General features: G+C 37.7%; 1 protein-coding gene across 2 annotated transcripts in view; it reads left to right on the top strand.

Moving 5' to 3' along the window:
- The window catches only part of RTF1 (RTF1 homolog, Paf1/RNA polymerase II complex component), a 64,265-nt gene that overhangs the window by 34,979 nt on the left and 16,121 nt on the right, over positions 1–13,165 (top strand). For both annotated transcript variants that reach the window (XM_006778071.2, XM_006778072.2), the window contains exons 3-6: positions 3,092–3,239; positions 5,874–6,078; positions 6,846–6,960; positions 8,243–8,354. In XM_006778071.2, coding sequence (XP_006778134.1) covers positions 3,092–3,239; positions 5,874–6,078; positions 6,846–6,960; positions 8,243–8,354 — 580 coding nt within the window. The remainder of the gene's footprint in view (positions 1–3,091; positions 3,240–5,873; positions 6,079–6,845; positions 6,961–8,242; positions 8,355–13,165) is intronic.

The following is a 13,165-nucleotide window of genomic DNA, read 5'->3' as shown; positions in this document are numbered from 1 at the left end:
AGACAAAACAGACTTTAAACAAGAGACAAAGAAGAATCCCATAATTCCACTTCTGGGTATTTATCTAAAGAAATCCAAAACACTAACTCAAAAAGACATATACATCCATATGTTTATTACAGCATAATTTACAATAGCCAAAATATGGAAGCAACCTAATTGTCCATCAGTAGATGAATGGATAAAAAGTGGTGCATATATACAATGAAATATAACTCAACCATAAAAAAAAAAAAAGAATGAACTCTTGCCATCTGCAACAACATGAATAGACTTAGAATGTATTGGTGCTGAGTGAGATAAGTCAGGCAGAGAAAGACAAATGCCATATGATTTCACTTATATGTGGAACCTAAAAAAACAAAATAAATGAACAAGCAGACCAGAAACAGACTCAATGATACAGAAAACATTTGAGGGTTGCCAGATTGCTGGGGAGATGGGTGAAAAAGGTGAAGGGATTAAGAACAAATAGGAAATTGCATAATAGTCACGGGGAAGATAAGTACAGCATAGGGAAATATAATCAATAATATTGTAATATGTATGATGTTAGGTGGGTACTATATTTATCAGGGTGATCACTTGGAAGGTTATATAAATGTCTTATCACTGGGTATATACCTAAAACCAATATAATGCAGTATGTTAACTGTAATTGAAAAATAAAAATTATTTAAAAAAAGAAAAGCTATAAAAAAGGTAAAAAAAATTGAAATGGTTGAGAACTAGGCTTTAGAAGAGAGAAGCATTAGGATTTTTATCTAGATAATGATCTAAGTTAAAACGTTTAAGTTTGAGAAGTAGATAAACTTATAAAGGGAAATCATTCACTTTATAGCACTCTATAACATGTGCTTGTTTTGTTTTTACTTGCCCCTTTTGCCTAGCTCTTGAGTACAAAAATAATGTGGCAATGAAAATAACTAAGATTAAATTTAAATCAGAAGATTAAAATAACAGTCTTTCACAGTATTTAATCAAAGTAAACTAGAAGAGCTCATATGGAATATTTCTAAAATGGAAACCTCATCAGAACTACCCCTTTCACCCCCCACAAAAAAACAAAACAAAACCCACACAAAAAAATTTACTTCTGATATTAGCCATTTTGAGGTAGGAGGTTAATTTATCATCACATTATAGAAGGAGCAAAGAGTGTTCTTTTAAATATATACATTAGAGGCCCAGTGCATGAATTCGTGCATCAGTGGGGTCCCTTGGCCTGGCCTGTAGGATTGGGCCAAAACTGGCTCTCCAACATCCCCTGAGAGGGCACAGGCCAAGCCAAGGGACCCCACTGGTTCATGATCGGGTCCAGGGAGGCATGTGGGAGGTTGGCAAGTGGGAGGGACCACAGGAGGGCTCCAGGGCATGTCCAGCCCATCTTGCTCAGTCCTGATCTGCTGGACCCCAGCAGCAAGCTATCCTACTGGTCGACTGATCAACAGCCCCCTCGTGGTCAGTGCACATCATAGTGACTGGTCACCTAGTTGATTGTCTGCCCCCTGATGGTCAGTGCCCGTCATAGCAAGCAGTTGAGCGGCCTTAGCATATCATTAGCATATCATGCTTTGATTGGTTGAATGGACGACCGGACACTTAGCATATTAGTTTTTATTATGTAAGATTTTTATTGATTTTGGAGAAGGAAGGAGAAATAGAAACATCAGTGATGAGAGAGAATCATCGATTGGCTGCCTCATGCATGCCACCCCCTCCCACCTCCCCTTTGCCTCTGGGAATCAAGCCCGCAACCCCAGAATGTGCCTTGATAAGGAATCAAACCATGACCTGGTTCATAGGTTGGTGCTCAACCACTGAGCCACATTGGCAATTGAAGTTTCCGTATGTTTATATGTATGAGATCTCCTATTTATGATTCAACTTAAATATATGTCCCAAAAAATGTATACATACACTTTGAATAATTATAAAGGAATTGTTTATTAAAATACATTTCATTTAAAAATTGTGCTATCTGCCCTAGCCGGTTTGGCTCAGTGGATAGGCCTGCGGACTGAAGGGTCCTGGATTCGATTCCAGCCAAGGGCACATACCTGGGTTATGGGCTCGATCCCCAGCGGGGGGCATACAGGAGGCAGCCTGTCAATGATTCTCTCTCATCATTGATGTTTCTATCTCTCTCTCTCTCCCTCTTCTTTCCTCTCTGAAATCAATAAAGAAATATTTTTAATAAAATAAATAAATAAAAATTGTGTTATCAGCTGTTAAAGTGTTTAATAAGTTTTTTTGGATACCTTGTGTAAGCAGATTTTTTTTTACCCCCACCCAAGGATATATTTATTGAGAGAGAGAGAGAGAGAGAGAGAGAGAGAGAGAGAGAAGGTCCATGTGAGAGAGAAACATCAGTCAGTTGCCTCCCATACATGCCTCGACCGGGGATTAAACTCTCAACCTAGGTGCCCTGACTAGGAATCAGTTATGCAACCTTTTAGTGCATGGGACAATGTTCCAACCAACTGAGCCACTTAGCTATGGCTATGCACATTTTTTTAATAGACTCACACAAATACACACACACACTTATCTACTTTACTTTCTGCCTCCTTGGAGTTGGTACCAGTGATACCATGTTAAAGCATGGTCCTCATCCTCTCTTGCTGTGCTTTCTATAATTCTCTTTTGCTGACAGGCTTTATTTCTTGCCTTCTTGGAACCCACTCCAGAACTAAACCATTCTCTGTGTACTGAACAGAGAATATAGACGTACAACCCCCCAGCAATTACTGCCTTTTCTACTACAGGAAACAGAGAGGGTGGTAATTCTAGGGGTTGATTTCTGTACAACTGAGTTTTTGTTAACTCAGTTGACTTGCCATAAAGTTCTGTTGTGATAAAAAGTGCATTAATTAAATTTTATTGTATCAATTGTGTACTATCACTAAGAAATTACAAACCATAAGTTACTAAGTTTTAACCAAGCTTTCAAAAATTCATATTTTCACATAAAGTAGATTTATTTTGTGCCCAAAACAATTTTGGTGAATGTCACTTTTAACTTTTGAATCTTCCAGGTTTTCCCAAGAAAGTCTCTTTTTCAGTTTCCCTTTTTCTTTTCTCTTTGTAGTGGACGTTTGGGAGCAATAAAAATAAGAAGAAAGGAAAGGCCAGAAAAATAGAGAAGAAAGGAACCATGAAGAAACAGGCCAATAAAACTGCTTCATCAGGCAGTTCGGACAAAGACAGTTCAGCTGAGAGCTCAGCCCCTGAGGAAGGTGAGCCGAGTAGCCCAGAGCCTGGGAATGAACTCCCACTCTTATCAGGTCAGAAATGGAGGTAAATGTGCATGTATTACAGCAGCTCATACCATTCCAGTGGTCATGGAGCCTCTGAGAATCTAAATGAAGAAAGAAAAACACATGCAGTTCCGAAGATTAATGAGGTCTGTGAACCCCATCCAGGAACCCATGAGGAGTACCTGCATTAGAGCTTCACCTTACTTCCCTGACCTTCCCTTCCCTCTTTCTTATGCATGGTCTGGCTGAGGAGGAAAATCCTTGAACCAATACAAAACTGAGTAAAAAAATGTATTAGGAATTCACTAATCAATTTAATAACTCACTAAAACATTGATTTTTTTTAATGTCAACTAATAAATGTAGAAGTGATAGAAGAATTACCATTTTTCAGCCATCAGTAATAACTGATTTACTCAAGAGTTATTAATGACCGTTAAACCACTGGGTGAGAGTTTGTTGGGAGTAAGATGTTTACAGTCTCAAAGCATCTCCCATTATACTTAATAACTACAAAGAAGAAAAAAGTGCCTTTACAATGGAGAAATCTATGGGATACTACCTTAACCAAAAATCCAAATTAATATCACTAGTAATTGGACAAAATGGTATCAGGTGCTTCCTGATGTGATACTTTGAAAAGGACACAATCACTTAGGGCAGTGGTTTTCAACCTTCCTAATGCCGCGACCCTTTAATACAGTTCCTAATGTTGTGGTGACCCCCAACCATAAAATTATTTTCGTTGCTACTTCATAACTGTAATTTTGCTACTGTTATGAATCATCATGTAAATATCTGATATGCAGGATGTATTTTCATTGTTACAAATTGAACATAATTAAAGCATAGTGATTAATCACAAAAACAATATGTAATTATATATGTGTTTTCTGATGGTCTTAGGCGACCCCTGTGAAAGGGTCATTCGACCCCCAAAGGGGTCGTAACCCACAGGTTGGCGACCCACAGGTTGAGAACCACTGACTTAGGAAGTATTGTTGCCAAAAATTCATAACCTGGATAGTGCTTGATGAAACCAACCGACTGAAATTGGGGATATTTGATAACTGGCTATTTAAGTTTGAATTAATTAAAACTTAAAAATTGAGTGTCTCAGTTGCATTAGCCACATTTCAGTTGCTCAGTAGCCACATGTGGCTACAGCTCAGATAAAGAATATTTATTACCTCATAAAATTCTGTTAGATAATTTTGGACTTATACTTCTCAAAAATTCAATGGCACGATAGACAAAAAAAAAGGTTGTTGTAGATTAAAGGTTACTAGAGAGACATGGCAACCAAATGCAATGTGTGATCCTAGACTGGGTCCCTCTTTGGCTGAAAAGTGGCTATAAAGGACTATGTTAGAACAACTGGTGAAATTTGAATAGGGAGTGTGTTAGATAAAGATATTCCATCAATGTTAAATTTCCTGAATTTGATAATTGTATAATTGGTTATCTAAAAGACCGTCTTTTAGGAGAAGTGTTTAGGTATAAAGGGTTACAAACTGCAACTTTCAGTTCAGCAAAATGAATAATAAAAATGTATATTCATTATTTTATATAAGTAGAGAGTAAATTGGCAATGTTGACAATGTGTAAACCTAAGTTAAAAGATATATGGCCAGCTGGCATGGCTCAGTGGTTGAACATCAATCTATGAACCAGGAGATCATGGTTTGATTCCCACTCAGGGCAGTGCCCGGGTTGCAGTTTGATCTCTAGTGTGAGGCATGCAGGAAACAGTTAATTAATGATTCTCTCTCATCATTGATGTTTCTCTCTCTCCCTCTCCCTTCTTCTCTGAAAGCAATAAAATATATTTTATAAAAAGATGTATGGGCCCAGCAAGGGGCTCAGTGATTGAGCATTGACCTATGAACCAGGAGGTCATGGTTCAATTCCTGGTCAGGGCACATGCCCAGATTGCAACTTGATCCCCAGTGTGGGGTCTGCAAGAGGCAGCCAATCAATGATTCTAATCATTGATGTTTCTATCTCTCTCCCTCCCTTCTTCTCTCTGAAATCAATAAAAATATTGAAGGGGATAAAAAGGATGTGTGGGAACTCTGGCCAGTGTTGCTAACTGGTTAGAGTGTCAGCTCACCGAAGGTCTTGGGTTTGATTCCCGGTCAAGGGCACATACCTGGGTTGGGGTTCACTCCCTGCCCCAGTCCAGGCATGTGTGGGAAGCAGCCAGTAACTATGGATGAGATACATCCATTGATGTGGATATATCTCACATCAGTGTTTTTCTTCTCTCCCTCCCTCCCTTCCACTCTCTCTGAAAAGCAGTGGAAAAAATATCCTCAGATGAGGATTAAAGAAAAAAAAGTATGGGAATCACTTATTCTTGCAACTTTTTTCTTTAGGTCTGCAATTTTTTCAAAAGTAAAAAGTTTGAATTAAAAAGAACATGCTGGTTTATATTCCAGCCTAAATTTCCCTAACCTGTGCTTGCATTTGTCAAAGACTGTTCCCAAGGGAGCAGAGATGGCCATCTGCCATTTTACCTGGGAGAGCCAAGGAGTAACGATGATTAACGCTGAGTCACCTTGGCCTGTCTTCTCTAGCAGAGCCTAATCTTCTGTTCGTCCTTTGTGGCAGGTGAAGTGTCGGACTCTGACAGCAACAGTTCCTCCTCCAGTTCAGACTCTGACTCCTCTTCTGAAGATGAAGAGTTCCATGATGGCTACGGGGAAGACCTCATGGGGGATGAGGAGGACAGGGCTCGTCTGGAGCAGATGACAGAGAAGGAAAGAGAGCAAGAACTCTTCAACCGCATTGAGAAGAGGGAGGTGTTGAAAAGAAGGTAAGGTTATAGTTCCTTAATGAGTAAATAAAATAATAAAATAATTTTCCAAAATTCACATTTGAAGCCCTATCTCTATAGGATTTAATTAATTAAGACTTGAGATTTATCATTATTATTGTTGTTGTTAATCCTCTCTGAGGATATTTTTACATTGATTTTTAGAGAGAGGAAAGGAGGGGAAGAGATAGAAAGAGAAACATTAATGTAAGAAATAACACATCGATTGGTTGCCTCCTGCATTGGGCCCGACCAGGGCCACCAGGGCTGGGGATTAAGCCTGCAACCAAGGTACGTGTCCTTGACCAGAAATCAAATCCGGGAATCTTCAGTCTGCAGGCTGACGCTCCATCCACTGAGCCAAACCAGCCAGGACTATATTCAATATTTTTAAATATATATTTTATTCATAGAAGAAGAAAGAGGGAGAAAGAAATGGTAATATCAATGATGAGAGAGAATCATTGATCTGTCGCCTCCTGCATGCACCCTACTGGGGATCGAGCCCACAACCTGGGCTTGTACCCTGACCAGAAATCGAACCATGACCTCCTGGTTCATAGGTCAATCCTCAACCTCTGAGCCACACCAGCCAGGCTATATTCAGTGTTTTTTATGGTACTTGTACATTGGAGTTTCTTAAAGGAAGCAGAAAACGTTTATTAACTCCTCCCCCCTACTTACTTCCTTTCGCCTATCTAATAGAAATCAGTCATTACAAATATTTAATTGCAACTTAAAAAAACAAATAAATATCTTTTAATCAGATTTGAAATTAAGAAAAAACTAAAAACAGCCAAAAAGAAAGAAAAGAAAGAAAAAAAGAAAAAGCAAGAAGAGGAGCAGGAAAAGAAAAAGCTGACACAGATTCAAGAATCTCAGGTAGGAGATTCAATGGACCTCATTATCAGAAGAATAAAATCTGTTTTGAGTTCGTGTGTTTATATAAAAGATGCGTTTATATTAATCAGCCTAAGTCAGTTAGTGTATGACTATTACATACTGTCTTCATTCTCTAGATATATTATTTCACCCTTAGCTGCACTGTTTAATTCCTTAGGAATCCTTCACTCAAGTCTGCATTTAAAAAGCAGCTTAACTGATGTGTGAACAGCCTCTAAGGAAAAGTTGGTAAATATCCTCCTGTCCAAGGTAGCCCAGTTGGTTAGTTATGTTTACTCAGTCAGGTGTACGTCATCCTGTACTTGGTTGTAAAAGTAGCTGGGAAAATTATTCATCTCTGCATTCGTCACAAAAAGCTTTGTTGATAATATCCGCAAATATTGGCTATGATCTAGGATGTCCTTGAAAGTGCTTATTCCTGATCTAATGAACAAAATAACCTGAGGAACAAAATAGGTCCAGAGGCATGGATGCGTGGAACAGACTGACAGATCTCAGAGGGGAGGGGGTTGGGGAGGCCGGGAAGAGATTAATCAAAGAATTTATATACATGCATGGCATAGCCCATGGACACAGACAATAGTGTGGTGAAGGCCTGGGGTAGGGCAGGGGCTGGGAAGAGATGGGAAAAGGGAGGGCAGGATGGGGGACATCTGTAATACTGTCAACAATAAAAATATATATGTACAGTAGGTCCTCAGGTTATGTCGGATATCCGTTCCTATGGCGCAATGTAATGTGATTTTTGCCGTAAGTCGGAACCCACCTGCATAAGCACCTATGTCACTCACATGGAGCACATACACAGTAGTAATAAAGTGAAACAGTAAAAAAAAAAAAAAGAACAATTCCTGATCTTGTGGTAAATAAATAATAAAAAACATAAAGCACATATGTAGAAATGACGGAACTTTTTAATATATATATATATAAAAATGGGAGATGGCGACGTAACCATGAAACGATGTACATCAAGTCCGACCTAACCCGAGGACTGCCTGTATATGTATTTTACATATATTTTAAAAAGTGCTCATTCCTATAATTCTTAGGCTTTCTGTTTATTAGGCAGGGAAAATGGGGGCTGACTCTACTGCTCTATCCTCTTTATCCACAAGAGGATGCTCTTCCCCTTTAAACAAGTTTCAGTTTCTATAGCCAATACAGATTCACAGTGAAGAGCTAAATAGTTAATTGTTGGGTATAGACAGTCATAGCCAGTTGGTAAAAAGAGCCATCCTACATATCTTTCCCTTCCCAGGTAACATCCCACAACAAGGAACGTCGTTCCAAACGGGATGAGAAACTAGATAAAAAATCTCAAGCCATGGAGGAGCTAAAAGCAGAGAGAGAAAAACGGAAGAACAGAACAGGTAAGTAGGGAAAATATAATGCTATTTGGTGTCTTTGATCATATGATTTGACTTCCTAGTGCTCATTTTTATTTTTCCCCCTTTTTAGTTCTTTATTATGGGAAATTCCAAAAACATACAGAGTATAGTGTAATGAGCCTACATGAACCCATCATCATCCAGCCTCAACAGTCAACTCATGGCCAGTCGTTTTGTTTGTTTGTTTTGTTTTGTTTTGGAGGAGTTATAATAAAAATGTTTACTTAGGTTTGATCAGTACAGGTAAGATATACTAGAGTCACAGAGCAATATGCATTGACAGGGCACAAGAGTTCATAAAAAGAGTAACTTTGCACACAAATGTCTTAAACATTCATTCAGTCACCCAAAGAGAAAATGCACAGGTGTATAGTGGAAAAAACTGTGTCTAACACTGAAACTACCATGGGACTCCATCAACAAGTCCAACGTTTAGTGATAAAACTACTGTGCTGGGCAAACTTGGCAATCATAACCCACATCTACTCTAACTAGTCTGAATGGTGCATAAGAATAGTAACAGCAACTCATGGCCAATCTTGTTAAACCTATACTTCCTCTTCCATCAGGTTATTTTAAAGTAAATCCCAGCATCATTATATTTCAATCATAATTATTTCAATACATTGAAATATATTGAAAAGATAAGGGCTCTTATTTTAAATATAACCATAATGCTGATACATTACCTAAAAAATGATAACAATGAATCCCTTACCATTTTATTCCTTTATACAAATATCTAGTCAGTCTTTAAATTTCTCTGGTTCTATAAAATATACTAATCTCGCCGAAACCGGTTTGGCTCAGTGGATAGAGCGTCGGCCTGCGGACTGAAAGGTCCCAGGTTCGATTCCGGTCAAGGGCATGTACCTTGGTTGTGGGCACATCCCCAGTGGGGAGTGTGCAGGAGGCAGCTGATCGATGTTTCTCTCTCATCGATGTTTCTAACTCTCTATCTCTTTCCTTTCCTCTCTGTAAAAACTCAATAAAATATATATATACTAATCTGATCATTTGAATCAGTATATAAATAAAATCCACACATTGTTATTTGTTAATAATCCTTGAAGTCACTAATCTAGGTTTTCCTGTCAATCTCTTTTTTAGCTAGCCCCTTTCAGTTTATTTGAAGAAACTGGGTCATTTATCTTGTAGTTTTTCATAGATGCTGACTATATCACATTAGTGGTGGTGAATGTGTTTTTCTAGTCCCTTGAATTTCCTGTAATTTGTAGTTAGAGAATTGGACAGATTTGGATTTGTTTTGTTTCTATTTTGTTTTTGTTTTTTTGGAAGACTAAGTTTTAGGTAGTGATATATTATACCAGGGGACCCAGAGTATCTGCTTATCTTTCATTTTGTGATACTACCAGCTGTCACTTTTACCACAATAATGTGAGATAACAAACTGCCCCAAACTCAGATAAACAATCATTTGTTCTTACTTATGCATCTGCCATTCAGGTAGGGGTTGCTTGATATACAGGTTTAGATGGGATTGTTCCCAAGTTTCAGGATAGAAGCAGGTCTGTTTCACTCTCTCTCTCCCGCCTCAGACCAGTATAACTAGGGCACATTCTTCTCATGGTGATGGCAGAAGTACAATAGGGGCAAGCAGAAACATGAGATGCCTCTTATGGCCTAGACTTGGAATGGGCCGTGTCAGATGTGTGCACGTTCCATTGGCTAGAATAAGTCACATTACCAAGTCCAACATTAATGGCTGAGAGGAACTTCACACTGAGTCACATGGCAAAGAGCATGGGTATTAGAATGGTGAAGCATTGGTAATAGTAAAATGTTCTATCCCAACAGCCATTGTAATCATTACCTAGATCATTTAATTTATTATGAATTGCAAAAGGGTGATGTTATAATCTATTATTCTTTCTTCATTTATTATCTTGGGTTTACTTCTATAAAGAGAAACTACTCATCAGCTATTTAGTTACCACTAGGTACTATTTTTTATAGGAAAGGCAGAATAAATGCTGGATTTTTTTTTCTGCTTTACTAGGTTTTAAAAGAAAGATAGTTCCTTGACAACTTCCAAAGGTGACCAGTGAGGTTCGTTTCTTTATTTTGAATATCGTTATGAACTCATGGATTTTAAGATACTTCATACATTTCAATCCATTGCAGTAATTAATATGGAGATTCATATCGTTCCATCTTCAACCAGTTGTAGCCTAAGTCCTTTTGATATGAGACTCCAGTAGTTTTTAACAGTTTTCTTGCTTTCTGAATTTGGAATCAGCCATTTCTCTAAGAAACTCTGGTTCCTGTTTCATGAGAAATTGTATGTGGACACCACAGTCTAGATCCAACAAGTGTTCATACTAATGGATTGACTATTACGTCTAAGTCTTTTCAGTGTACAGAGCTTGGTTTGTTTTTTTAATTACAGTTGGTGTACAGTATTATATTAGTTTTAGTGTACAACCCAGTGATAAGACATTTATATAATATAACTTATAAAGTGATTACCTCAATAAATCTAGTACACATCTGACATCATACATAGTTATTGCTATATTATTAACTATATTTCCTGTGCTATACTTTTTGTCCCCATGACTATTCTGTAACTACTAATTTGAACTCCCAATTTGTGCTCCTTATCCCTTCACCTTTTTCACTCATTCCCCCAACCATCTGGCAATCGTCAAAATGTTCTCTGTATTATTGAGTCTGTTTCTGGTCTGCCTGTTCATTTATTTTAGTTTTTGTATTCCACATATAAGTGAAACATATGACATTTGTCTTTCTTTGTCCGGCTTATTACATTCAATACAATACCTTCTAGGTCCATCCATGTTGTTGCAGATAGCAAGATTTCTTTTTTTTTTTAATGGTTGAGTCATTTCATTTCATATATATACCACTTTTTTATTCATTCATCTATTTTTTTATTTCAGAGAGAGGAAGGGAGAGGTATAGAAAGATAGAAACATTGATGAGAGTGAATCATCAATTGGCTATGTCCCACCCCACGCCCCTGCCCCACCAGGGACTAAGTCTGTAACCTGGGCATACGCCCCAACTGGGAATCGAACTCTGACTTCTTGGTTCATGGGTCGAAGCTCAACCACTGAGCCATACCAGCCGAGCTATCCATTCATCTGTTGATAGATGCTTAGGTTGCTTCCATATCTTGGCTATTGTAAATAATGCTGCAATGATTATATATGGATGCATATGTCTTTTCATTTTAGTGTTTTGAGTTTCTTCAGATAAATACCCAAAAGTGAAATTGCTGGGTCCTTCATTATAGCCTTTTATAGCCTATGTCTGTTTGTTTTTTTGTTTTCGTTTTTTAAAATTTCTCCACCATTTTCAAGAAATATATATACCAAATTTTTTTAAGAAATTATTTTTATTTTTATTGATTTCAGAGAAGGAACTGAACCAGCAACCTTTCAGTGAATCGGCAACCTTTTAGACGACACCCAACCAACTGAACCACACTGGCTAGGGCAGCCTTTTTGTTGTTGTTGTTTTTATTGATTTTAGAAAGAGAGGAAAGGAGAGGGAGAGAGAGAAGCATTGATGGGTTGCTTCCCATTCGAAACCTGACCAGGGATTGAACCCACAACCCAGTATGTTCCCTGACTGGGATTTGAACTGGTGACCTTTCAGTGCAAGGGATGATGTTCAGCCAGCTGAGCCATAGTATACAGGGCATTATAGCTTTTATTTTAAAGTCTATTTTCTGTGGTATAAGCATTGCTACACCAGCTTGTTTATTTGTTTCCATTTTTAAGAAATAACTTTTCCATCCCTTTCTTTCAGTGTGTGGCTTCTTCTTTATATACTTACCTATAGGACTTCACTTTAGCTAAATTTCAGGTGGTTGTGGTAGGATGCAAGTACCACATTTACTTAAGTCACCATCTTGTCTCTGAATTTCTTTTTTGTTTTTTAAGAATAAAACTTATCAGGAGCCTCATACTGCACAAGTTCATTTCAAAATTTGGATGCCAAGATTTTTTGTTTTGTTTTTCATAACAACTTTATGAGCTATAATTAATGTACTATACTATTTATTTAAAGTATACAAGGCAGCCGAAACTGGTTTGGCTCAGTGGATAGAGCGTCAGCCTGCGGACTGAAAGGTCCCAGGTTCGATTCCAGTCAAGAGCATGTACCTGGGTTGCGGGCACATCCCCAGTAGGAGATGTGCAGGAGGCGGCTGATCGATGTTTCTCTCTCATCGATGTTTCTAACTCTCTATCTCTCTCTCTTCCTCTCTGTAAAAAATCAATAAAATATATTTTTAAAAATTTAAAAAAAAGTAAAGTATACAAGGCAGTTGCTTTTAGTATATTCACAAAGCTGTGCAGTAAAACTCAATGACTTTTAGAATATTTTAGTACCCTAAAAAGAAACCCCCTTGCTAGTAGCCATCACCTTCCAGGTCTATCATCCCCCAGCATTAACACTAGATTGCCCAAGGAAGTCATTTTGACTGCTTTTTAATTTCAATTAGAAAAACAGTGATGTATATAATGACAGAATTTCTTAGAATTTTGTGACTTTTTATACAACATATAAATGCGTTTATCAATAATTGTAGTTACCTCCCCCTGCTTCATTTTCCGGTATATATATATGTGTGTTATACCTATATTGCCCAAAAGCAGTCATTTTGACTGCTTGGGAAATTATGACTCTTATTATTGAATTGAGTAAATTTCTTATATGACCAGTTCGGCTCTGTATTGAAATAACAGTTTTCATTTTTTTTTTATTACCGTCACATGATAACATACAAGTACTTGATAAATTGT

The sequence above is a fragment of the Myotis davidii genome, unplaced genomic scaffold (assembly GCF_000327345.1).
Source record: "Myotis davidii unplaced genomic scaffold, ASM32734v1 scaffold46, whole genome shotgun sequence".
NCBI classification, from domain to species: Eukaryota; Metazoa; Chordata; class Mammalia; order Chiroptera; family Vespertilionidae; genus Myotis; species Myotis davidii.
The sequence above is the reverse complement of the archived record's forward strand: the minus strand, read 5'-3'. Positions and strand labels throughout refer to the sequence as shown.